At 43.5% G+C, this 25,807-nt stretch overlaps 1 protein-coding gene across 1 annotated transcript; it reads right to left on the bottom strand.

Annotated features, from left to right (window-relative positions):
• Window positions 1-348: 348 nt before the first annotated feature.
• On the bottom strand, window positions 349-25,459 carry LOC104840513 (beta-galactosidase-1-like protein 2). The gene is made up of 20 exons (XM_010581484.1): window positions 25,413-25,459; window positions 23,013-23,072; window positions 21,531-21,728; window positions 20,857-20,925; window positions 20,446-20,541; window positions 18,770-18,878; window positions 18,360-18,452; window positions 15,392-15,473; window positions 12,160-12,224; window positions 9,811-9,895; window positions 8,663-8,800; window positions 7,908-7,988; window positions 7,568-7,674; window positions 7,014-7,160; window positions 6,518-6,589; window positions 5,490-5,568; window positions 4,206-4,293; window positions 2,256-2,370; window positions 1,189-1,305; window positions 349-714 (listed from the first exon to the last, which is right to left on the bottom strand). The coding sequence occupies exons 1-20, from the start codon at window positions 25,457-25,459 to the stop codon at window positions 628-630; spliced, it is 1,935 nt and encodes a 644-aa protein (XP_010579786.1). The 3' UTR covers window positions 349-627.
• Window positions 25,460-25,807: the final 348 nt, after the last annotated feature.

Here is a 25,807-nt window from a genome sequence, read left to right as displayed (position 1 = left end):
AAACTTTTTTTTTCCTTTTTGAGAGAGAGACAACCTCCATAGTAAAACTTAGTGGAAAAAAAGCTTGGATTAAAGTCATTTGACAACCAGCTTGGCTTCCAACAAGTGAACAAGTAATGGCCTCTTTGCAGAGTAAGTTGCTAAATTCTGCCTGGAAGCACAACAAAATGGTTTTCCACACCTCGTTACTCACATGTTCACCAACTATTTTCTCCCTATCTAATTATAAAAGCAAGGAGGCCAGTAATAACACATTTTTAAAGTAACTGGAGAGCTGAGCTCAGCTTTCAGTTCAGATGGCTTCAGTTCTTTCTCTCTCTCTCCCCCTCTCCTGCCTCCAGCACCTTTTTACTCCCCCACATTCACCAGACGGTCCATAACATCATGCGCAACCATCCAAGCTGTGGGTCCTCGGTAGTGCAGGGAGATGAGCTTCCGCATCCATCTATGAAACAATGGACTCTGGTTCCTTCAGGGCCCATTCTCTCTTCTGAACTTACTGCCAAAGAGCAAATCCTTTACCTGGGTCTAGTGGAAATTAACATGCCCAAGTGCCTGGGCCATCATGTCCCCAGACATGCAACCAGGAATATTCAAGATGAACCAAACATGGGAAAGAAGCTCTCATCAGTCCACGTACTGGGTCCTTCCTAAGTAAGGTATGTCGACAGATTGTATTATCCGTCCTGCAGTGCGTTCTTCAAAAATGACAATCTGCAGAAGAGAGGGATATATAAAGTTCTTCATACAAAGGCTGAGCTACTTTAAATATTTTTAGGAGGAAAAGGCATACGATCACAGCAGGGGAAGGAAGCATCATTTAAAGAGATCAATCAATGAGTCTGAACAGTGACTGTGATTCTTCTTCAGCACCACATGATGCAGAAAATGAACCAGCATCAAATCAGGTTTGTCTTGATTTTGAACTTGATGCAGTGCTTTGAAGTTTAGCTGCCATCCTCATCATGTCTTAATGGTTGTCACAGCCATAGTCAGCTTTAGAGCAGCACCTTCCCTAATTTTCACAGATCTTAGGAGATAACAGTCTCCTTCCTCTCTATTGTGCTGGTTTTCAGCTAGAGATAGGTAATTAATATAATGTGTATGTCTAGCTTTTTGGGACATGACTCAGAGCAGGATCTTTAATAATACAAACAAGCAAAGAGAAATCCCACCAAAGCCTCTCACCTCATTGCTCCCTTTCCATAACCAGGGGCCAGGAAGATAGAGTGTTTCCTGAGGTCCAATTTTCCAGTAGCGGCCCAGGTTCTGACCATTGACAAACACAACTCCTTTTTCCCAGCCCTAGAATCAAGACAGTACACAGAATTACTGATGCAGCTCTGTCGCCTATTTAGCATCCCCACAGGAAACTAAGTCTACTTTCACACTTGCATTCTCTCAGGCCACCTTCTGCAGGTTTTCTGCTTGCTTTGCTTTCCCTGTGCAACTCCCTGAAGCCATGAGCATTTAAGTAAGCCCTGTTGAACACGAGTTATCCTTAATGTACTAATTTAAAGGATAAAGCTTTCAAAAATGTGCAATTCATGATTTATGCTTGTACAGGAAACTTCAGCCTTTTGAACAGACATATCTTTACTTCTTCCCAAGCATAGAGTATCTCCCCTCACCTATTTCCCAGGTGAAAGAAATACTGTATTGCTACTGACTAGCATAATTTACAACAAAGCATAAATGGAAAAGTGAGCAATACAATAATGACCGGCATGAACCTTGGCTCTAAGGGAGTGAAATTGGAGGAGGAAGTTTAATAATACTTAATATCTCATCTTAAGTTCTATGCAAGAGCTAGCAATCTTCCACAGAAGGAAGATGTGAATGCTAAATCTCATGCCATGTCTACAGAGAAGTGACTCTTTCCATATCACATTGAGGAGGTAGGGATAAAACTAGTGCCTCCTTTATTTTTTGTGCCCATTACTCCTCTGCAACTAGAAAAGAAATAGCATTTGCATGTCAATAAAAAAGACTAACTGTTCATTAGGAGCTTTGCAGGATCAGTATTGCACATGTTTTCTATCAGGACCACTATGGACTGAACAGAATTACCTGCCAGCTTGAGAAGAGTTCTACACCCTCAAAATAATTCTCTTTCTCCAAGATCAGAGGAAGACTACAAAACTACAGACTACAAGACAGAGCTCAGTCAGACATATTACACAAGTGTCTCTCTAACCAGCTTTTTCAAAATCTTGATCAAGCAAAAATAGGGGGGAAAGCAAAATAGGACTTACTTGTAGCTTCAAGAAAGTGTCCTGTGGCTGATGCTCTATCCACAGCCTTCCGCGAAAAAAAGCCGGACCGACAAAGTAATCTGGGACTGCACTCCATCCAGCAATATGTCGCAAGCTGTAAGAGAATGACCAAACGCAGTAGGGAAGCACCAGGCAGCACTGAGAGACGCAACACTGGTCTCGAGATCATTTCAAATCACTGCTTACAATGGCGGATGGATTTTGTTAAAACAAGGTTGCTACTTCCTTGCATGCATGAAATGTCAAGCAGTAGCTTTTTAGTGGTAGGTCCTAAAGGCAATACTCTTCATGCTGCAAAGGGATGAAGTGTTTATCTCCAGTAAACATTCAAGGCAAGCACCTAGCTGATCTCTCCCCTCCACTTAAGATAAGTATACTGGTGGTATGTCTCAGTCTTCGTTATCCTATGCTTGCCACATCACTGATAGGCCAATTTCTGGTACAAGAAAAGGATATGTGGGGCTATCACCATCTCTAATACTTTACAGCAACTTAAAAATCTCTGCTTCACATTGGCTGCTGAAGTGCCCATCCTCCTTCAGATGCGACAGTGCCATGGTGCAAGTTTTAAATGCATGTGGCTAGCACAGGCTCAAGGAAAACCTGCAGGGTTGACAAGATTCAAAACAGACATTTCTGCCCATGTTCCTACTGAGGAACGTGAACACACCATTACAAGTTTGCAGTAATTAGGGGCAATCTGGCATTATTTCTTACCTGTGGCAACAACTCAGGAGCAGGGGACAAACAGAAGAAAAATAAGGAGCAAAGAAGTCCCACAGAAGCCTTCACCTTCTGTCAGAACATGTTCCTTCTGACCCTTATGAACTGCACCTCTTGGATTCAGGGAATTTATTGATCCAGTGCAGCTTGACTGCTACTGAATTATTCAACTAAAAGCCAACGACAATTCCTTTCACAATACCATGCGCTCCATCCTCCTACGCAGTGACTGTAAGCTGATTGTGTTTCATTGCTACTGGTCAATTGCCAGTAACTTACTGTAGCATTGACTAATCTTGCTTTTGTTTGGGCATGGCAGTTCACTTGCTTTAATGTTCCTCACTGGAAATACTCTTCTAAAACCCTGCAGTCAAAGGTTATTGCGAGTTACCCCATCAATAAGAATCCTTCAAGTAGCCCCCCAGCACCTGTTAAGATTGTCCTTAGAGATTTAAAACTGTAGACTTTTTTTCTTTTAAAAGCCATTTCAGTTTAACATGGCCTCTCTCTCATTCCTACATGAAATGCAGGAGCTGTGATATCCTGGGGGATGCACATGTGTTACTTTCTGGTATTAACAATATAACTCAAAACAGTCTCTCTGGATCATGGCCAGAGTCCATAGGGCATCTGTTGCCTTAAACGTTTGCTAAGGTTTTCTATATCTACTAACAGAGGCTCCTTGACTTATCCCTGCTAGATTTCTGTTTCAGTCTTTCTTGAATTAAAGCAAAATAACTTAAAAGACAGGAAGCCATCTGGACTTGTTAATGGACTATTAGTAGCTTCCTAGAATTAATCCGTCCCTTGCGAGTTTGAATTACTAAATATATCAGCCATATAGCTAATTTCAAGAAAGACACAAACTTCTCCAACATGGGAGTGTGCTGGGACCCACCCCTTTGGGTAAGCCATGCTTTTACTTACTCCATCTAACCCTGCTGTACAGGCTATGAGGAAGTCTTTAAATCCTCCACAGTGGGAATACATTTCACCTCTATATAAAGGTATGAATAAAGCAGCACCACTTTCTGCATCGTTTCGGGCAAAGGTACCAGCAAGGAACTTATCAGTGCAAAAACCCACCTACCTACTTTCATCTTGTGCTGCCTTTCTGATACATTTAACTGCTACCTATTAGATTTTGTACTGCTGGTAAACAGTTGGTTTCAAATGAGGAAGAAAAAATGTTTAAATCCCCCAAACCTTTTCATGAAGCCAGGTTTCATCTCCAAACTGTAAATCTTGAAGTTCCTCAAGGGGGTTTTATTCAAGAAGACGTCACCAATTAAGCCTGCAAGAGCAATGGGGGTAATGAAGAGTTGAAAAACAGCTAAAGCTGATAGGTTTTCCTATTTGAATGCGAGGAACAGCAGGAGATGGAAAGCAGCCACATTCTGCAATGGAATTAGAGTCCATATGGTCCCATTGCTCATCCAGATTGAGTGGGGAACATTACTATACTTTGGCCTCTCCACTCTCTCCTTTGCTTCAACTCACCAAGCCGTTAAACACCCTCCAAGCAGAAAACATTGCTGGCACATGCAGCAGATGGAGTTTTGTTGTTATTGTTGTTTTTTAGTTAGCTGTCCACGTATAGATTTTTTTAAAGCAGTAGATCAGTTACTTCTCTAATAGGCCCAGCAAAATATAACATGGACAAGCACTAATGCCCAGTGCTGATCCAGTGCTTTCCATCCAAGGATCTTAAGACATTTCAATAAGTAATTTACCTTTAGCACTCTCTTGTTAGATAGTGTTATTCTCCCTGTAGCAGGCAAAGCCTGGGTCCTAATCTAGCCTCCTCATTATGGGACTGCAGTTGAGACTGCCTAAGCAGTGCAGAGGCTTTATGCACCTCTTCTGCAGTAAAATAAAATTAGTAGAGTCACGTGCCTAACTCCCTTAGTCTATTTTGTATAGTTTTTGCATACAGATCCCCACTAAAATAGAATCCTGTGGTTTCAAACTCTTCCAGCTCCAGAGTTTTGTGTGATAGACTTCAACATTTTAGTAAATTCTGCTCAACAGGATTGATTCCTCCTGATATTGTGTGAGTTTTTAAATGTTGTGATCCTCCCATATCAAACTCCCAGGGGAAAACACAGATTAAAAAAAGGTATTTTCCTTCTCTCCCTGTGAAGTAACATGCTCACAGAGCAAGAGAAAGGGTAGCCTAACAGAGCAGAATAAGATTCATTGATGGCCTTGGGTTTAGTTGTACCCCTATAAAATAAGAAGCCTTAATGCAAACCATCAAGCAGTGACGATTTTTCATGTACGATCACTCCAGACAAGGGGTGATGAACTGTGTTTTTTGACAAGTTCCTTCTGTCACACCATTTCCCACTGACTCCCACATGATAGTCTTGGCTAGCACTACGATAGCTGTATTGGGTCTTCAGTCTGGTTCTGTGTAAAGCACAGTTCTACAGCATTTAAACTCAGAGAACTATCTAGGACAGTTTGAGAACAAAGAACTTAACTTACCTTTCCTCTGGTCATTCAATGCCAGGCCATAATTGACGCGACCGCGGTTCTCTACCAAGAGTCTTAGCTGCCTGAATCCCTGTTAAAAAAAAAAAAAAAAAAAAAGGAAGAGCATCAGCTGGACCAGTGCGCAGCATGTGCTGTATCAGCCACAATGCTTGGTTAAAAAGGTCAGTAGACATGTTTAAGAGGGGAGGTGGCACCAATACCTTTGGCAGTTGCAATTTATCTGTTTACTTCAAAGTTCTGGATTATGTCACAGAACAGTATCCCCATATCTTTCAGCTACTGCACAGTTATGCCACTGAGGAACTCTCAGCCTTTTCATAAAAGTTTTCTTTTTTTTCTGTTGAATTTTTAAGTACCACTTTGATATCACCCACAGAGCCAGAAATGGAGTTTGACATAGTACAGGCTTATGTCATACAGCTCTCCCACAAGTCATAAGAACTATTAGTATATCCACTCACTCACCTACTCCTAGGAGCCATGCACAGCTCTGTTAACATGCATTCAATCAATATACTAGTCTTATTGCCAACTTCTGCCAGGGTAAGACTACTCTCAGAGCTGAAGAGAGACATTCCCCCTCATTTCAATTGAGACCCAAAAGGTGCAAAAGCCCCCAGAGCGCCTTAAAACCTGCTTTGTGCTAAGGAAGATGAAGTCTACACGGACTTAATCTGCACAAACAGGGTACCGGTACTCGGTGTCTACAGTTGTGGGTGTGGCAAGATGGCTGGCAAATTTTGTGCAGCAAGGACTACAATGACTTGAATTTTCTCCATGGAAAAGTATTAAAAAAACACTTCTCAATCACAAATAGTAACTTAGCAGTGAAATCACACTGTATTTCACTAGTGAAATAGCGTCTAATTAGGGTATAACAACCATTCCCTGTGTCAGGCTACCATACCAGCTAGTTAAATGGATTAGGTGGGAGGTGCCTTCTTGACAGCTATGCCTCTTTAATGGTCTTGGTTCTGTTATCCACACACTATTGCTGTGAGCAATCTCCAATTAGTTACCTGTCCATCAGGAAGGGAGAGCTCCACTGTGTTGTAGTCCAGCTCACCAACATACATGGTGTTAACAAACACCTGCAGAACAGAGCACAAGAGAGCAACTTCTCATCAATTATACTATAATCATTTGTTGCATAGGTTACTGAAGTTGTATTTGTGGAGGAAACCATCTCTACTTGAAACTAGAACTCAGCATCCATAACTGTGTCACTGATTCGGTCTAGGTGGGGAAAAAAAAAAAAAAAAAAAATCACAACATTTCTCCGAACATTCCGTATTCTGATGTTTAAAGACATTGTAAGTTTTAGTAGACTGGAACCTCAAGCTGATTTACAAATGATAAGGGTTGGAGCTTAGCTGAGAACTGAAGAGAGCGAATCACACTTCTAATCTAAAACTTCACATTTTCCTTCATGGTCAACCCATTTCCTGCCTAGCTGCCAAGACCAAAGCACTTATAGCTGACTGAAGTTAGTCACAGTTGCCCTCTGCTCCTTACCTGTGCTCGGTCACGGACATGGTCCCTTGAATGCAGATGTCCACCACCAAAGATGACAGTCTCGTAGAGCACATATCCATACGACTGCCCACTGCTATCATTTAGGTGCAGATTCTCCATGTTAATAGGAAACTCTGACTTAATGGGCTGCAAAGGAGAAACAAATTTAACAGCAGAAGTGGCCTCTCAGCATTGATAGGCTACATAGAGGCAATTCATTTAAGATAGGTGTTCCACTCCACCACAGGTTACATTTACCCTGTCAGCCTCCAGAGGTCTGTTCCAAACTGAATTACCTTATGACTCTATGAAAGCTACAGCAATGAAGACAAGGTACCAGAAAAGGGAGCCAAGGACTTGCAAAACTGGAATTCCGAGAGAACAGAAGTAGCAGTAAAAAAGGTGAGATGAAAGATTTGCCTCCTTTGCATATCCTTGACGAAACATTCCCCAACCTTATCCTTGTGGGATAACAAGCCAGTGCACTAATCACCTTTTCCACCTAAGAGGTGATTCCTTTTAGTACTGAGATGCATTGAAATTGGTGGTCCTACCTGTAAAAGAGATGGTAACACATCCCAGAGAGAGATATATTGATGCAACAGGATTGCACCATATGATGCCTTGCTCTCAATCATGGGAGGGAGAGGAAGAGGCTGGCCTGTGATGCAAAAAGAAAGAGAAAGATGGAACAACTATTTCAGATGCAAAAAGCCAACACAGATTTAAGGCCCCTCCAGACCTCCTTTGGTCCTCCCTCCCATCTTTTGGAAAAAGCACCCAGCCAGCCAACCAACCAGAGTCACAGGGCTCCAGCAGAAGGGCCACTTTAAACAAGTCTCTGACTTAACACTGTAGGTAGAACAGTATTTTGGTTCTTGGATTTATAATTACCAATGATCATGCTGAAGAGTTGTCGGAGCTTGAAAAATTTGGATGTATAGTCTCCAGCCTCTGTCAGCACAGCATCGTAATCTGAAAAAGAAGCACATATGTTTTAAAAAACATACAGCAGCTCTGGGACAGCCTTCAAGTACACTGTCATCAAAGAAGTAAAAGCCCAAGACACAATTTTCTTGGCACTGTCTATATTATGGAAACCTGTACACTTTCATCTGTGTGAATGTAGCTAGACAACCACAGAGTTGCTTAATTTGGAGAAGAGCCACTCACCAAGGAGCAACATACTTTTAGTGATCTAATTTGCACGTATCCAGAATTTCACACAAGAGAAAGTCAACGATTAACAATTTTAACAAAGGGCTGTTCGGATGAAAAGAGCTTTATGGTACAATTTGATGTGGTAAAATTAAAAAACAGAACTGTATCTTGGATCACCATCTTTCCCTAGAAAGAAGAGCCAGCATGGAGAGAACATGAAGCAAAGTCATCATCTGCGACTTCTATTTCTAGTTCAGAATGAGGGGATCCTCCACATCCTGGAATGGGTCTGGAAATAGGAAATGCTAAAGTAAGCCCCGTTTTAGACAGGCATTTGCTTCTAAGCTATGTTCCTACTCGTCTTTCCACGACAAAGTGGTTGTAGTGATCATTTCTCAAGGCTTCTCTCAACTGTAACTAGCCCAAAGGGTAGTCTGAGCTGCAGTCTCACAATAGGTGCAAAGGGAAGGCAGTGAAAGAAAACTCACCATAACTGGTGACATCTGACTTGTATTCATCAGCCTCCAAAGCACCGTTCATGAAGCCAAAGTTGGTGCCTCCGTGAAACATGTAGAGATTGATGGATGCTCCTAATTTGAGGATGCTTGCTACGGTATTCACCATTTCTGTAAAGGAAGGGCAGTGCCAGGAAGGCCACAGACCAAGAAGCTAGGCTAACACTCTTCCAGTAATTCAAAGTAGACACAAACATTCTGGTCCTTGTCAGTCAGTCACGCCTGTGTAATTACAGTGATTTGTATTGTGATTTGTATTTTGCCCTCAGTAAGGGCAGCACATCTACTGACATACCGGCACGTATTAATACATTCAAATATACCTCTCCTATAGGTGAAAAAGAGTAAAAGCTCACGTACTTGAGCAGGAATTTTGCTTTTAAGCAGAAGAGTTGCAAGGACTACTCAATCGGGCTCCTAAATTCAACACACTAATGACCCAATTACAAAGACAATTGCAGGAAGACACGAGAGTCATTAAAATAGTCTTAAATAGCTCTGTTTTCACTGTACTTTAGATACCCTGGAGGTTCTAGGGTTGGTGGGTTTTTTTTTTATACTAGTCTTCCTTCCTAATGAGCTTTTAAACTAGAAAAAACATGATACTTCTTTTCAGAAGGTGCTATACTTGCAAGAGGCTTAAGTTCACCATATTCCCACAAAAGGTAAAATAATCTTCTCTTAATGAAGACTGTTTATTCACTAGACAAGTAATGCTGTTATGATGGAGGCTTCACAACACTTGTGACATTTTTACAAAACACAAAGTCTTCACAGGATTTAGATTAGCTCAGGAGGTGAAACAGATGATTTATATCACTGGGCTGCATTTTTAAAATCCACCTAGAGTAGCATGAGGCTATCTCTAATATCCTAAGATGTTTGGCTCTCTGCACAGCCCATAGAGTCCCTCTTTGAGAAATAAAAAGAAAAAAGAAATATTTTTTTTAAAAGAGCTGCTGGTTAGTAACACTACTGAAGAAAATCCAAGGCACAGCAATGTGACCCACTCACTGAGAGATTATTAATTTACAAAGACTCACACAAAGCAAAGGTTACAGCAGGACAGAAAATCTGAAAAAGTTCTATGTCATTTTTCCATAACTATACGTGGCACTCACCGTCTGCATCAAAGACATAGTGAGGGCCTCCCCAGTTATCAAACCATCCTGTCCAATACTCCATCACCATCTTTGGCTGATCTCTCTGTATCAAAACAAAACCAAAGAGTTAAAATGGAGACAGGGCAGTCTTGCACTCATCCCTATTTTCTAGAGAAGCATTGTTCAAATGCAGTTTGGTGACATCATTTACAAAAGTGTTTTCTTCTCAAGTTGGCATTAAAAAAAGCAGCTAAGGAGCTCTGAACGAGTGAGGAACAAGATGCTGTGGGTCAGCAATGCCCAGAACAGGCAAGCAAAGCAGAGAAGTACTCTGCTAGGCACAAAGCAAAAACAACGGCACACAATCAGGTAATACCAAACAGTTCTGGATATTGTTGTTTGGTAGAGCTGTAGCAAAAAGACAAACCAACTGTCACTGTTTAGCTTCTGCTAGAAATACACATTTATAAATGTCTGCTTATCAGCTACGCCACTGCCAGCTGAGAGTTTGCAGGTGCACTGCAGTCAATGCTTGCCAAGGTAGGAACAGCAGACCTTAGTGGCTTAATGCCTTTTTAATGCCGCATATGGTGTTGGCAGGAAAGAATTAGCCTTTGCAGGAATAGGTCTTCATTAAAAAGGCTCTGCACACAGAGCAATTGCTTCCCATTTGTCACCACTTGCCAGCTCCCTTAGCTCCGGTAGAATTCCACCCAGCCCCATCACACCGGACAGGACAACATGTGCTCAGCCTGGCTGGCACTCCCTCCTCATGGTATTTATTTCAAGTCAAGGCAATCTTGCCCTTTATTTGATCAGGGCTTTATCTGATGCCACATGAAATGGCCAAGGTAAGTGGCATTAAGGAAACTTGTGTTTCATTAGGAGAAAACAACTGCAGGTGCCTGTAATAATCTAATTGTTCCAGGTTCAGACCAGCTCTTGGAAATATGTTTAATCGATCCATCCCCAGTAAACTAGTCAAAGAGTTTTATCGCCCTCTGGAATAAGAGATCCTAACAAGGAAAAGGCAACATAGCTTCCTAATCCTTATGAATATGAATGACAGGCTTCCTATCTTGTAATCAGTAAGTGTGGCAAAGGAGGAGCTCCTATTATTGGGCCGTGTTGCATTTATGTATTCAGTTGGTGGGGGTTTCATTTGCAGGGTTTGGGGAATTTTGTAAGACCTAAAGAAGGTGAAAGCCCATGCAGCATCGCCTCTTTTGCCTGTGCAAGACAGAAAAACAAATTAAAGTGTTAGAATTCAACTTTCAGCGTGCCAGCAGCAAGGTTTCCTTTCACAGTCCAGGCAAAAGCCAAGGGAAGAGATCAGAAGAGAATCGATCAGGGCCTGGGGCACATGTCAGTTGTTCACATCTTTCCAGGCTGACATTCAGAGCAAGCAGAGCAACGGGGATAGAAGAGGACTGGGGATGCAAAAAGAGAACCTGTCACTAAAAACCAAAACTTGTTATTCCCTCACTACTCCCTCATCACACAATCAAGATACTTTTTGCATCAAGTGTTCATTAGGCAATTCCCTACCCCTGATTCACATATCTGACAGCACACGGGGTTAAAGATGCTCAAGCAACACACTAAATTTGAATGCTTTTCTGCAGCGAGCACTGCTGAATGCCAGGTAGGCTGGGCTGCGGAGAAGGCAGGAAGAGCCTAGGACTGCACTGTGTGAAAGCTGTTCTGTGAAGTCGCTGTGGAAGCGTATCTGGAATCAAAGCATTCCTCTGATCGGTTCTGCTGCAGGTCCTAGCAGAAACAGGACCAAATGCCTACTCGAGCCAACAGACTCTTCTGCACAGCACGCCATTAATACAATTTCACGTATCTACACTGAATATGAGGTATTGAAAATGACTGAAACACCCATCACAGTGTACCCTGAAAGAACTGCAGTAGATCAGCACCCTGCATTTGAAGACTACAGTTTTCAAACATGCTCTTGGCATCCGCAGCATCAGGGTAAATGAGTTTGGGAAAAAGAGGATTGAACTTCAAGAGAGAGGTCTGACAACTGCAAAGTAGGATGCTACTGGGTATCAACACTTGAAAGTGTGATGAAATCTAACCCCTAATGGCTAAACACAGGCGGCAGGACACAGCTGAATGGAAAGCCTTTAAGAAGGTGCTGGATAACAGCATACTTAAAAACTTCTTCACTTTCCAGAGCAATCATCATAAGTATTTTCACTGATTCCAGAAGGATTTCGCCTAATGAGAAGGAAGCCCAAACATTTGTTCAAAAAAAGCCCCAAACCAACACACAAAACCAAAACAGACTATCAGTGCTTCATTTCTAATGATGTCCTGGAACACCTAGATGAACAAAGTTTTTCTGCATCTTACCTGTACTGTGTCCAGATATTTCAGTAGCCCGGGTTCCAGTTTCTGAAAGTTAACAGTGGCCAGTGCTATTGGGAAAATAAAAAGTTGTTATTAATTTAGACAGCTACAAAATGCTTAGGGGACCACCTCCTTAGGGATCAGCCCAGCACAAGCTCCGGGGGAACTGGAGCATCTTCTGAACCACCAATACAACCTCCTCGGAAATTTCCTATCCAAGTCTTCACTTAGTATGCAGAATCTAACTGGACCGCAGCACACAGTGGAATTACTTGCAGGCCATCTTTTTAGCTCTAATGTTCAGAGATACTAGAAAGAGAGAGCATCAGAGCAGCTCATGGGGTGACACGAGCTTTAATTAGAGGCTGTAAAGCACTTGGAGATCCTCAGATAAAAGGCACCACATAAAGGCAAACTTATTACTACAAAGTCATATCTGGATGCCACACTGATCTCCCAGGCTTTAGCTGCAGGAATCACTACCCAGGCAATATCTTACAGCTTGTCATGTCTGTGGGGGCGGGTGAGAGAAACCACAGTGCAAGTGAACCAGATAGAAATTGTAATTGGAAGACTTATCTCTGCTTCTGCCCTGTGCAGCATGGGGGAACCAGCAACTAGTTTGTGTGTGCTGCGTATATAGTGAAAGTCACTGCATGATCTTCAAGTGCTGGAGTGGGAAGACCTGTCTGCAGAAGCTGATGCGTTAGAAGACACTAATCTGGTATCAGTGTCCCAGCCCCCGGTACATGTTTGAACCATTTTCATACTTCTCTAGCCTTCAGACACACTGATGATATTTCTCCCAAGAAACTTTGAAAATGCAGGAGCAACAGTATGATTCTGTATTAAAACTTGACTTCTTACAAGAGAGCTGGTATCAAATCCAGCCCCAGTTGTGTCAGACAGAGCACTTCAAAGAGAATACTTACAGAAGCAAAAGCTCACTTCTCACTATTTATACCTTGATTTTAGTAGGCTGACCTATGTAGAGTGCTGAGCTGAAGAATTTGGCACAGGCAAACACAGTGGGAGAACAAAATAAAACATGGATTTAGCATTGATGTAATACATTAGTTGGCAATCCTGAAGGCGAACATGCTCAGTTCTGCTGTTCATGCAGATTAACAGCACACCATTGAAAATGGTGTAAAGGTGTGGAGAACCAGTCCCCAAAGCCTTATTCATCTTTTCCACAGTAGGCAGTTTTCACATAGACACAGCTTCCCACCATGGTGCTTCGGGCATGGACTGGAGAGAATCCAGAGGTTTTATTTTGTCACCCATCAGCTCCCAGAAGGGCTGTACCAGGTCAGTTTAGAGCCACCTGGCTTGGGATTCTTGCCATTGACCATGCCAGTGAAGGGAGGAGGATTGCAGGAGCTGCACAGGTACTCTGAGACTGACAGAGTTATTTTCCCTACAGCATGGGACATCCCACTATACCTGTGAGCATGAAGGAACCCACAACAAAAGCTTTCCCCCTCATCCCCTGAATATGTGCTGCAACCACTGAATAAGGGCTACGATACTGTAGTCTCAGATCCTTCTACAACAGAGAGTTTTCTCTGCAGAGCACCAGACCGACTGCTCCTGGCATTAACAGAAACCTACAAATGCTTCTTGGAAAGAAATTGGTACACCACTGATGAACAGAATAAACAACAGAACCACTGCATTAGTTTTAAACTCCAGTTAGGAGCCTTCTCTCTATTCTCTCACGCACTCCTACAGTGGATTTTGTTCTCTCTCCTTTAGCGCTTTCATAACCACCTTGCTGCTATACCGCTTTGAGCCCTAGTTATTCCACGCATCTGATTACTTGACATGTTGACTCTAATGAGCAGATTGTTATGACATCTAAAAGGCAAATTGGTATCAAAGAGCTCTCAGCATGCAACACGCTGGAAAAGACAACTCAAAACAAGAACGAGCTCTGAGGCAGTAAACATTCTCACAGAAGATGGTGAGGGCTAGACAGGCATTTCCACACCAGCCCTCCTGCATGTTGGCTTGCTGGCAGGGAGAGAGTGACTCTATGTGGTCAAGGCTGAAAACTGCTGCACACCAAAAAAATACAATTGAGAAGACCACCATAATGGTGAGAGCCCAGGGACTTCAGAGTTATTGAATTTGTCCCTCTCGTACTGTCATATAAAAACAAGAGGAGGAAAAAAAGGAGGGAAAAATCTTTCCCTTTAATCATCTCCATGCCTGATTTTAGAAAATTAACAGTATTTACGACTGAGCAATGACAGGAGCACTCAAAGACTTCACCCTGCAAACAATTCATTCAGGGAAGCAATTACTACTCCGGCAGGCAACTGGCAGAAGCACAGGAGAGGTCAGAGGCCAAGTACATAGTAAATCTCAGCTGAACTGGATCTGGAAATCTGAAAATCAGTATCGCATTATGCCCCAAACAATCAGATCTAGGGCACAGTGAAACTCAAACAGCTCTACCTCCATTTCTTCACAGTGAAAAGCAGGAGGGGTGCTAAGCAGCATTTTTAAACACTTAATAGAATTACACTTTTTAAAAGGGAAAGGGAAAATGGACATCCTTTTGCATTACACACATCTGATACCCTCCTTTACCTTACCTACCAAAGGCTGTACACCTGAGAGCGAGCTTGCTGAGAAGACAGGGCTGCCCTGCAAACTACTGCTAAAGTTACAGAATGTAAGATTTCAGAATCAAGGTTTTGATGGGCTTTTTTCTTCTCTTTCTAATTGCAAAGCAGGTATCTTAAGTTATTACCATTAGTAATTGCTGAGGTACTTGTTTAATATATATTCATATGAAGAAATAAGAAGTAGTATCTTCAGCATCAAGAAATGCTAGGTGCTGCCATCTCTTGCCTAACCTCATTGGGAAGTACAGACGCCCAATACTAGACAGAAGGCAGCAAGGTATTTAGGCTGCACACGCTTAATATCCTTGAAAGCAGAGAGGCTGCCTCCCCATGGAGCAATCCTGCTATCACTGCGTTACACCTTATGTTGAGAAAAACACTCTAAACCTTTCTGGGAAGGGACTGGCTTTGTTCTCTGTGTATACCATCCAGCTAAGGGGGGGGTCCCTCCCTGTGGCTGAAGCTCCAGTCACAAACAGGGTACAGCTAATGGGTGCAGCTTAGCGCACAAAGCATACTGCTCTCATTCAAAGGCTATGTTTTATCAGCTGCCCCGGACAAAGAACACGGTCTTACCTTGCTCTCCTACAAGCACATACCTCCTTCCACTAAGCCAAATGACAGCCCGTTCTTGTTGTCTGAGGTCATTAACAGCTCCACAATCCCTCTGTTTAACAGGGCCTAAATCAAAAAGAGGAAAAGCCATTGTGTTAACAGCCTGAGTTTAGTATTTGTCAGGATATTAAAGCATTAAAGTACATTATCACCTTCTCTGGGGATAGCTTGAAACTGGTAGTGGCTTGGTAAGAAATATTATTCCTGTGACATCTCCCATTCCTCCTGAAGCCTCCCTGCCTACTTTTTCCAGCTTAAAGACAACTGAAAAATCTTATTTTGTTTTAGAAACCTGGATCAGTTTCTCACTGATGCATCAAACTTCAGGATTTTATCTTCTTCTTCTGAGATCGGTTTAAGAAATAGCTTCACTGCTTTCCATCAAAAGAGGCCTTCAGGTGGAAGAAGAAAAAGAAAAGCAGCTCACCTTTCCTGACTGTCTAACAATGGAAGCTGAAAGGAGAAAATAGCTGGTTTGCCAGTGAATGCCATCACAGGACAGCTCAGGTACCTATGTTCTTGAACAGTCAAGTCTAAATGAATTTACTGGTTCTTCAATACCACAGCACTGTATGAAATAGCACTCTAAGGTTTTTAAAATGCACATGCACACGAAAGGTTCTTCCCATTAGGACTGTGCTCTTACAGTTGTGTTTTTACAGAACAGCCGCTGATGTCTGAAGGAGAGATTAGGAAATCCTAGTTGCAAATGATCCCCTCTTTTCACTGTACCTGCACTGGAAGTCATTCCTTCAGCTTCAAGAAGCTTTGAAAACAAGCCTCAGTCTCTTAATTCTAAATTACTAACTGTAAAATGGTGATGAAGACGCATCGGCTCACACAGGAGTTACCTGTGTCATGTGCACCGACTAGTTAATCTGCTGTGTGTTTAAAGAAACCTTTGCATATTGCCCATGCCTGCACAAAGAGTAGACTTGAGCATTACACACAGCCTACATTAGAGAAGCATTACAACACAGAGTTTAAAGACAAACCCAATTCAGAGTTAAGACAACCTGGTTAGTTTATCAACCTATCATCACTAAATCGATACCTGAACAGATGCTGCTTATCTGACAAAATTCAGCGACTGAGGGAACCAGAATTTCTAACAAATTTTATTATGATAATTCTTAAGCACTGCATTGATACTAAGTTTCTTCACCTCCTTTTCAATATGAGTGCAAGATGGAGAAACGGCAGGGAGCTGCCACACATTGAAATGCATTACAGGATTTCAGGGTGCAGCAGAGAAACCAGGAATAGAAACAGCATCTGAGGCAGACAGGGGTGTGTGCTCAGCTAATCCCAGCTCATGTACTGTGTGGGGAGGGAGGTGTCAATACACCCTTTCATGGCCTTCACATTTTGGAAGGCAAAGAGTGAGATAAGGACAAGGATTTCAGGTTTTGTGTGAATTGTGGAGGTTTTTTAATGGGTATATTAATTCCAGGAAGATTGCAACATTGTCATATATGCTAGGTGCAGATGTGAATTAATCAGCTTCCCACATTCAAAGCTCAGGGCCCAACCAGAACAAAGACTAGGAGCTCCACCTCACATTAGATCCCACTCCAACCAAAAAATAAGCCCTGCAAATCCTGCTTTCCCACATTTTCCTCTTTAACCACTATAATACACTTCCTCAGATGTAAGTTGCAAATAATACCAGAATATGACGAAACAGTACTGCAAAAATACACCCACAGGCCTGGCAAGGAAATCTGTTCTGACAAGTCTGTGAAACATCACAAGCCCTTTCATCACCGAGATATGGAAAAGCAAGCACCGAGTCGGCACGCTGTTCAGACAGAACAGAGTCTCCATGCCCCATTGGCTTAGGGTTCTGAAAGCCACTTGTTTATATGCTTGCCACTGGTGGGACATAGGGAGGGAAACTATGAAGATATAACAGACAATTTTGACATTATCAGTTCAGATTGGTAATTAACTCTTTAACTTGTTTGTCTGTACACTTCATATTTAACCTTCTAAGCAATGTTAAATCAGTCCACAAGATGGAGTTTGTGCAGGAGCGGGCACCACTCTAAGCAGATTAGGACTCCTGCCACGCAATTTATTTGGTTGAAAAGCCTCTGTGCACCTTGAACAATAGGACAACTGAGCCAGAGCTAACCTCAGGGTGCTCAGGGCGAAGCTGGGGTATCCGAAGGGTCTCAGAAGGATCTGATAATGCTGCAGCAGAAGAGCAGGGAACATACAATTTACAGCACGTACACACCACAGGACGGGTAACCTCTCCCAGTGCAGCAACACTTTTAAGCATTCAGTGAGAAGAAACGAAACAATGAAACTTGTAAAACATACTGCAGATCTTGTTAACTGTCTGCCTTGCAATTGTACTAGGGGCAAATGAACAGGTCAGACTCATGTTAGATCCACCAGGATAACCTGACCTCCTTGGGCACTGGCCAACTCTTTATCATTCAGTTCAGAGAAAAGAGCCAGGGCACAGTCTAGTCTCCATTTGACAACGGTGAGGGAGGCATTAGGCAAATTAATCTGCCTGATGCTGAACTCCAGATTACACAAGTTGAGGAGTGTGCTGGTGGCTTGTTCACATAAACCTTCCTCCCAGGAAAGTCAACAAAGAGAAACCTTTCTCTAATGTCATCTAAGAGAAGCAAAACAGGACCAGCAGGAGACAGCTTCTTCAAGGCCAGCTATGTATTACAGATAGTCCACCATTTCCCTATCACCGTCTTCTCTGGAAGACATAAGAACACAGGCTTAACAGTATTGAGAGGGTCATATGCCATCTCTTCCACTCCGGGAAGAAACATCAAGGGAAATGCAGCTGGATTATGCACTGACGCTTTCAAGGGTTTCCGAAGCCATGCTCAAAAGTTATTCAGAAGGAAGAAAATACTATAAGGAAGGTAGTTTATGAGAGAGATTTACCACAGAAACAAGTAAATGTGCCAACATTACCATTTTAACATAGGTCATGTAGTTTGGGTCTTTGGCGTAGGAACCATATTCATTCTCCACCTGCACTGCAATGATGGGACCTCCTTTCTTGTACTGTTGGGAACAAAAGGGAAGAGTTGTTCACCGTGATTTCTAATCAGAGGGACTGAAATCACTGTGGCACTAGCTTGCAGGAAAGATGCATGAGCCTCAGACGGACTCAGCTTCACCCTCTCATCCTCCCAAAGTCTATCCATAACCAAACGGCTAGATCTAGAGAGCTGACACAGACAACTATAGTCCATACTGGTTCCTAAAGCGAAGCTGGTAGATCTGTTATTGCTTCAACCTGCTGCCATTACACACAGTTCACACTCCTCTGTGCAGATGGTCCCTGCTTGTGGGCAGAGAGGGTAATGGATTGCACTTGCCTGAAGAGGGACGACAATAGGCATTAGATGATCAAAATAGGCATCCACAGCTTCTGTGAAGCCCTTGTACGTTGTCCTCAGTTGCATCTCTGGGTCTTGCAGTAGCCAACTACGAGAAAAGCATCAACCAGAATCTATTAGAGTCTCCTGTCCAGTCAAGGCTGCGAGAGGTAACACCATCCATCGACATCAAGTCACATCTGGGCAGGAATCATTGAACTTTCTGTGTCACTTGGCTAAGCCTGCAGTGCAGGTATGGACAACATCGCGAGTCAGTGAACGACACCATGTGAGGCTATCTACCACTCAGACTTTTAACTGAGTCCAGACTGCACTTGCTAAGCTGTTTCCCTTCTTTTGGTTCTGTACTTTGGGCCTAAGCTCATTTCATTAACTTTCCCAATAAGATTTCAAGGGCTAAACTTACCTCTCTAAAGGTTACTCTGGAATTCCCTGCTTCCCCAAGGGCACTCTACAACCAAGTGCTCCCTCATAAAACCCCAATCATGGCTCAAAACAAAGCTTCTGGTTCCCATGGTTTCTACTGCTGATTTACAAGACTTAGTTTGCTGGTTTGGGGTTAACACAGAAAAGGGCAATTTGTTTCAAAGCAGAGCAATGTAGTGCTATAGCAATTTAAGCAGCGTGAGCTTGTACCTTCCTTGTCTCTGCAAACGGAGGCATTAACTACTAGTGCTTCCAGAGGTCTGAAAGACTCAACTCCTGTATGCTATATGCAGCTCGGTGGGCTTACAAAATCATTGCCTCTTTATCTGTAAAATAAGAATAGTACTGGTGCTCTTTATCAGAATCTTTTATCTGTGTGATAAAAAAATACATGGATGATGTGGCAACAACTGACAATATATGCACTTCTCAATCTAATGTAGAGCTAGCTACTGCCTCTGGTCACAAGTAGCCATGCTCTCATGAGTAAGACCCTGACACACCTCCGTGGTTCTGCACCTGAACTCTCTGATGGCAGAGGCAGGGCATTCTGAAAAACAAAAAGATTGAAAGAAATAATCCCCAAATTTTGTCCAGTGTCTCCACTGAGGTTTATGCTCTGTGAACGTAAGGAAAACAAGGGGTGTGTAACCTGGCACTGGTTCCTCCGGGATCTAGTAACCACGCAAGTCTCAATGCTGACGTATTCAACTCAGCTCGTAAAGTCTCTTACAAGCAAGCTGTGTGCTTTACAAGAAAATACAACAGGAGGTTGGAAAAGTTATGGGTCTTTATTACTGCCAGCCATATAATACACATGTTCTAGGAGGACTTCCAAAATGGACCTCAGATGAAGCGAATTCTTACATCAAGCTGTAAATACTACTATTCTTATTATACAGAGAGTCAAGTTGCAACAGCAATAGAAGATGGGTTTCCCCAATTCTATTTTCTTGCTGTAACCATTATGCCATAACACAACTATTATTTTAGAGAATAACCACTCAAAAAAAATTCTGGTTCCAGGCTTACTATCTCTACTGCTTCGGAGAGCACAATAACATAATGAGTATTCACCTGCTTTGGGGACACAGAAAATAAAGATTCCCATCTAACAGCCAGTGATTCTAAATCTTTGAAGGAGACTCAACTGTATGATCAGGGGGTTTGTCTGGTTTTTTTTCCGCAGTCCCAAACACTTGCCTCAACTGAACTATTTACACACTTACCTGGGCAGACCACCAAGGTCCCATTCAGAGCAGATATAAGGTCCAGGACGCAGAATCACCCACAGTCCATTTTTAGCTGCCAGTGAAAGGAAGGCCCTAGAGATCCAGACAGCATAATTATTGTCTGACTGCAGAATCCCTACTCCATGCACTCCTAATACACCAATCACTGTGAAATTTAGGTACCAGAACCAGAAGAGAATTGCTTGATGAAGCAACTATACTGGATTGGTACTAAACCTGTAAGTTCCCAGGACTCCAGAAAGCAGGGGAAGGAATGAGGGTCTCCATTGCCTGATCAAGGTACGGGCTCCGCTTCAAGCTGGAAATGACCTCTTCATCCAGAACCGACAGGCACACCCTCCCCTCAAAACAGGACTATTTAATAATAGAGCTGTCTGTACCACATACTCTAGATCCAGGTTTCGACTGAAGTCAAACTTCCCTCTTTCTTGTTCATGAAGGTTCCATGGAACGTACCTGAAATGCAGAGTTAGGGCAGTGGAGGTGAAGGGCCGAAAAGGGCACTGCATTTGTGAAGCACAGAAAAAAACTATGCACTCGCTCTGTTAGTCAGTAACAGATCCAGAGATGACTGCATGTACACATTACAAGTGTCTATTTACATGTTATCTGTGCCTTTCTTTCATTTTTCTGACAGGTCCTTACTTTGTTGCACTCTTTTCCCGTGGTCTGCAAAATCCGAGTTTCTCGAGACTGTCAAATGTGGTCTCTGTCTAGGTATCTTTCACTCTCCAAACAAGAGCAATTTCTACATCACAGCCGTGCTGAATGGCTGTTTCAGAGCCTGACCCTTCCTCATCAGGTCAGCATTAAGAAGGCACTTTCCCAGTACATCTGACAGACATCTGTTCCAGACAGTATTTGAGGATACCACAGTGTGTGATGGTTAAAGAAAACCTGAGCCCCCACTACTCTTTTCTGCGTCTTTTCTCCTAGTAACAAGTACAGAAAGACACTGTTATAGCCCACTGGGATTAACGACAAAGTCCCACCAACTACCGTGGAAGAGGGGAGAGGCTGCAAGGTACGTGTGACAGAGCCGAGGGAGTGAGGACACTTACGTCGTGAGGGTGTTTAAGCCACATGCTTTCATCTTAAGCATGCGGTCTTCCCAGTATTCCCTGGGGACTCGGAAATAGTGCATTGAACCTCCAAATATGCGGAATGGCATGCCTTCCAGGACAAACTGTGAGTTTTCTGTCTGCAAGCCTAAGGTTCTCCCCCATAACCGCAGAGGGATCAGCTCACTCCAGTTAAACCTAGAAGAGAAGGAGAGACATATGAGCATCCAGTCTCTAGTAAAAAAATCTGTGCTTATCGTAAAGAAATCTGTCCCCCTAAGAGAGGCTGCTCACTTCACCCTACCTGGCAGGATGAGCTCTGACCTTCCTACTTCTTAAGAAAAACCATACTCTTTGTCATACAGAGCATATAGATTTTTCAGAAGACCATAAAACAGACAGAAGACCTGCCCAAGAAGTGTATTTAATATTCATTTCCCTAGCAGCTTCCATCCTGAATGCCCCAAGCCACTCTGCCATACTCTACAACTGAAATGCAGTACTACTCAGGCAGAGATCATGAAACGAACTTACTGAAAATACACAATGGGCAAGTTTTCACTCAATACTAGCAAACACTTCCATAACTTAGGAAATGTAAGATCTCCCTGTTTTGCAGTACGATGACATACGCTGGCTGATTTCCAGATCCTCGCTCCAGCAGTGGCTGCATTTCAGTATGGCTACCCTGAATGTCTTGTGGTCTCTGAGACCTTCCAACTCAATGCATGGAAAAAATAAACAACCCTCACCTGTTCACTGTGAACGGAGAACCTTCTCCTTAGTTTAAAGAAAAGTCCTGGACTGCATTCATCACTCAGGAAAGATGAGGTCTGCCGTCATCACAAACTTACCTCTGCCTGCATTACTGCTTAGATTAATTCCTTAATATGTTATTTGCCAAAAGAACCGGAGCAAAGGAGATACCAGGTTCCAAAGCACTTACCAGTTTCAATATTCATGCCATCACAGTTCCATTTGGGTCAGTTCCTGCATGCAAGAAACTACTTCCTACTGCCTTACATGGCTCCCTGGTTCATTTTGGCTGAACCAAGAAAACATACTACCAACTAGTCCAGATCCAAAGCAGCTACGCTGCCTCCATCAGACCATCCCAGTTCCACAATGCTGAATACACAAAAGAGTTAGACAATAGCAGCTTGTTCCTCTGAGACGTTATCACAGCCAGATGCGAGGGATGAATTCCCGTCTCAAGAAAGCAAGGGTGACCCACACATTTGAGAGAAATGTCACATTCGGAGAAGAGGGAAATACCTAAGCCTCTGGCTGTTTTCTAGACTACATGTAGAGCGGGTATTAGCAGAGGGTGAGGACTTTTCAGAACGCGTGGCTTACAGGGATTGCTAACCAGGAGCCTGCAGCGATTACCTGTCGTCCGACACATGACAAGGAGACTACAAGGGAACTAAATCTAAGACCTCCAGGATACTGCACGGGCTGGCTGACAAGCACAGAGGGTACCTGTGTAGCACAGCATTCTCACAGGGCTCTGAAACAACCGGCAGCAGGCATGGGTAATACCTAGAAAAGGAAGTCTAGGTTAGATACTCACTGCCTTCACTCAACGAGCACTCACGAGCATTTATTGTCAAACCATTTGCAAAAATAGTGCTGAGCAAGGAGATTGTAATGTATCCCATTCAGAAGGTGGTGCAGTAATAGCAAAGCGTTTAGGAAGGTAGCGCAGCTCAAAGTAGGAGAAATAAGCGCAAAATACCTAACTGCCATATTTAAAAGGTGGCTGCCTGAGTAGCAACGGGATCAAAAACGTCACCTACACAAGAAACTAGGTACAGCCAAAGAATGATGATGTGAGGCTAGGGAACGGCGGCATTGCTCCCAAGGAATTACTGTGAATTTTACCAGCAGGGGAGAAGGTTCTCAATCCACGCGCAGGATATCCTATGGCTACCTGCCCCTCTATTCTGCTAGAACTACATCTCCCACAGATTGCAACTTTCGCAATTCAGATCCTGAAACTGCAGCTGTATCTCTCTATTTCTATTGCTTGGTGGCAAGCCCAAGGCAGAAAGCTCAAAGGGGTCTGGAGACACAAAGCTCCAATTTTTAAAGATTAAGTTGGAAAAAAATTAAGTTTCCAATCTGTTTCTGAGCTAGGTAAAGCCCCTGCACACAACAGTACTGATAACTGCCACTGGTGCCAGAATGAAGGCTGTACTCAGGAAGCATGCACAGCCAGATAAAAATAAACAAATCACTTAAGCTCATCTTCTTAATCCTGGGCACAACTTAGTTGGCAAGTTTCCATCAAGCTTCCTACCTTAAAACTCCCTGGCGCCAGTGTTTTTTCTCACCGAGAAGGACTGGTAGGAAGCTCCCAGGCTCCCAATATTTTCAATGTATTATCCTGGATATCCTGAAACTCAAATCTCTCACTAGGATCTGTTCAAGTGGCTTCTGAAAAAAACTTCTGTGACTCAGCAGAGCTTCATCCTGTTACCCTGAGCTGGATTTCCACAGCTCAAAGCCCACCTGGGCTCTGTGCTTCCTCTTGAGAGCAATGTATAGCTCCCAGTATATTTTTTTCTCACTTCTACAATGACAGCATAGGTTGCAAAGAATCTTTTTTTGTCTCTGTTAAAGGTTACTGGCCTACTTTGTCCCTCTGTAGCCATCTCCTCCCTGCTTCAGGGAAGTCTCTTTTTTTGCAAAAAAATAGCATTACATTACCAAGTTCCCACCCCAAACAGAAGCTTCAAAATTGGGTTGGACAAGTTAGTCCTTAATGAAATGATCAGTCTTTATAAGATGTAAGTTGAAGTGCAAAACACTCCAAGCGGACTAGGAAAGCCACAGTTAATTGCTAAACCAGACAGCTATGCTAAGGCATTCATGCCTGTAAAACAAAAACCTAGCTGAAGTCCTCTCTGCATGAGATAAGAGATTTAGCTTTGGTATTCATCTGCTACATACCCAGAACAGATGGGGGGAAAAGCTAACAGAAAAGAAAAAGAAAGTCAGAACAGGGGATGAAGCGTGGAGACCATCAGCTTGCTTTGCCAATACTAAAGGACACGCTTCAGAGGACAAGGGACTTTACAGTTAATCCATAAACCCTACTTAGACCTGCCTTGGAGGGCTTTGCTGTTTATTCTGGGCTTCCTCTGGCCAGGGAAAAGTGAAAGCTTTGAGCTGCCTTCACTCACGACTTGCTGTCTTGTGGCAACCGAGGTCCTGTGTCGGGTCAGACGAGCCCCAGGTGCACAGTGAACACAGCCGGGATAACGATCACTGTGTTTTGTAGTACAGTTTATTCTCAGGGGACTTGGGCCACAGAGAAAAACACCGGGTACCAATGGATACGGTGTTCCGTAGATACACTCTTACAGGAGACAGACTTCTTTGCTTTTATAAGGTATCGGTTTGCAATAATCCTCTGCTAAGAACGTATGTGGCACGACCCCAAGACCAGCTAGAAAACAATTTTGCTTCTAATTATGCAAAGACTTATCAAGGCTTTTCTATAGCTTTGAGGATTGGGTCACTTCCCACTATGAATTTAAGAACCCACTATAAAATATCCAAGTTATAAAAAGGATCCGAGTGGTAATAACTAACTGCATCTTCCCTTGCGGGGAGGCAGAACGGAAAGAACCAGACTCCGAACAGGCTGGACGGAGCAAGAGGGAAACACAGCTCCGGCACGAGCGCGTCGGGGGCACCCGTGGCAGCTTCAGAGCTGGGTTAGACCTGACGGAGCGATTGATTTGCAACCGCGCCTCATCCGTCAGAGCGGCGATGATGTAAAGCCTTACGAGGGCCAAGGTCGGCAGGGGTAGCCTTAGCCGAACGTAGAATCTGATTTATAGCGCCGGCAGTTGGCCTTTCCTCGCCCGTCACTTTTTGGCGATAGACAAGAAGTGGCGTACGTTACGCGTAACGCCCATGGAGAGCTTTTAAACCATTTCTGCGTGGAGGTGGCGTTCCTCTCCCCGGACCTTCCCACGCTCCCGTCGAACGCTCCCTCCGCCAGCCACGGGTGGGGAGCGGTCTTTCTCTACGCGTTCCGGTAAGAAAAAGACGTGCAGATCGCATCGAGCCTGGGTCGCCGTCAATTAACCTCGGGCAGCGAAGTTAATTACCGTCCCCCCCCCTACAACGAGCCCCCGGCTGCCATTCAAGCGCCGCGGCTCTCACCCGCAAACCCCCGTCACGGCGGCAGGCCTGCGCTCAGGCGGGCAAACCCCCTGCCCGCCCTCCCTCCCTCCCCCTGCCGCCCCGGGGGAGCCCCGGTT

Source organism: Haliaeetus leucocephalus, unplaced genomic scaffold (genome assembly GCF_000737465.1).
Source record: "Haliaeetus leucocephalus isolate CR32 unplaced genomic scaffold, Haliaeetus_leucocephalus-4.0 Scaffold773, whole genome shotgun sequence".
In the NCBI taxonomy this organism is placed as follows: domain Eukaryota; kingdom Metazoa; phylum Chordata; class Aves; order Accipitriformes; family Accipitridae; genus Haliaeetus; species Haliaeetus leucocephalus.
This window is presented reverse-complemented; position numbering and strand designations above follow the sequence as displayed.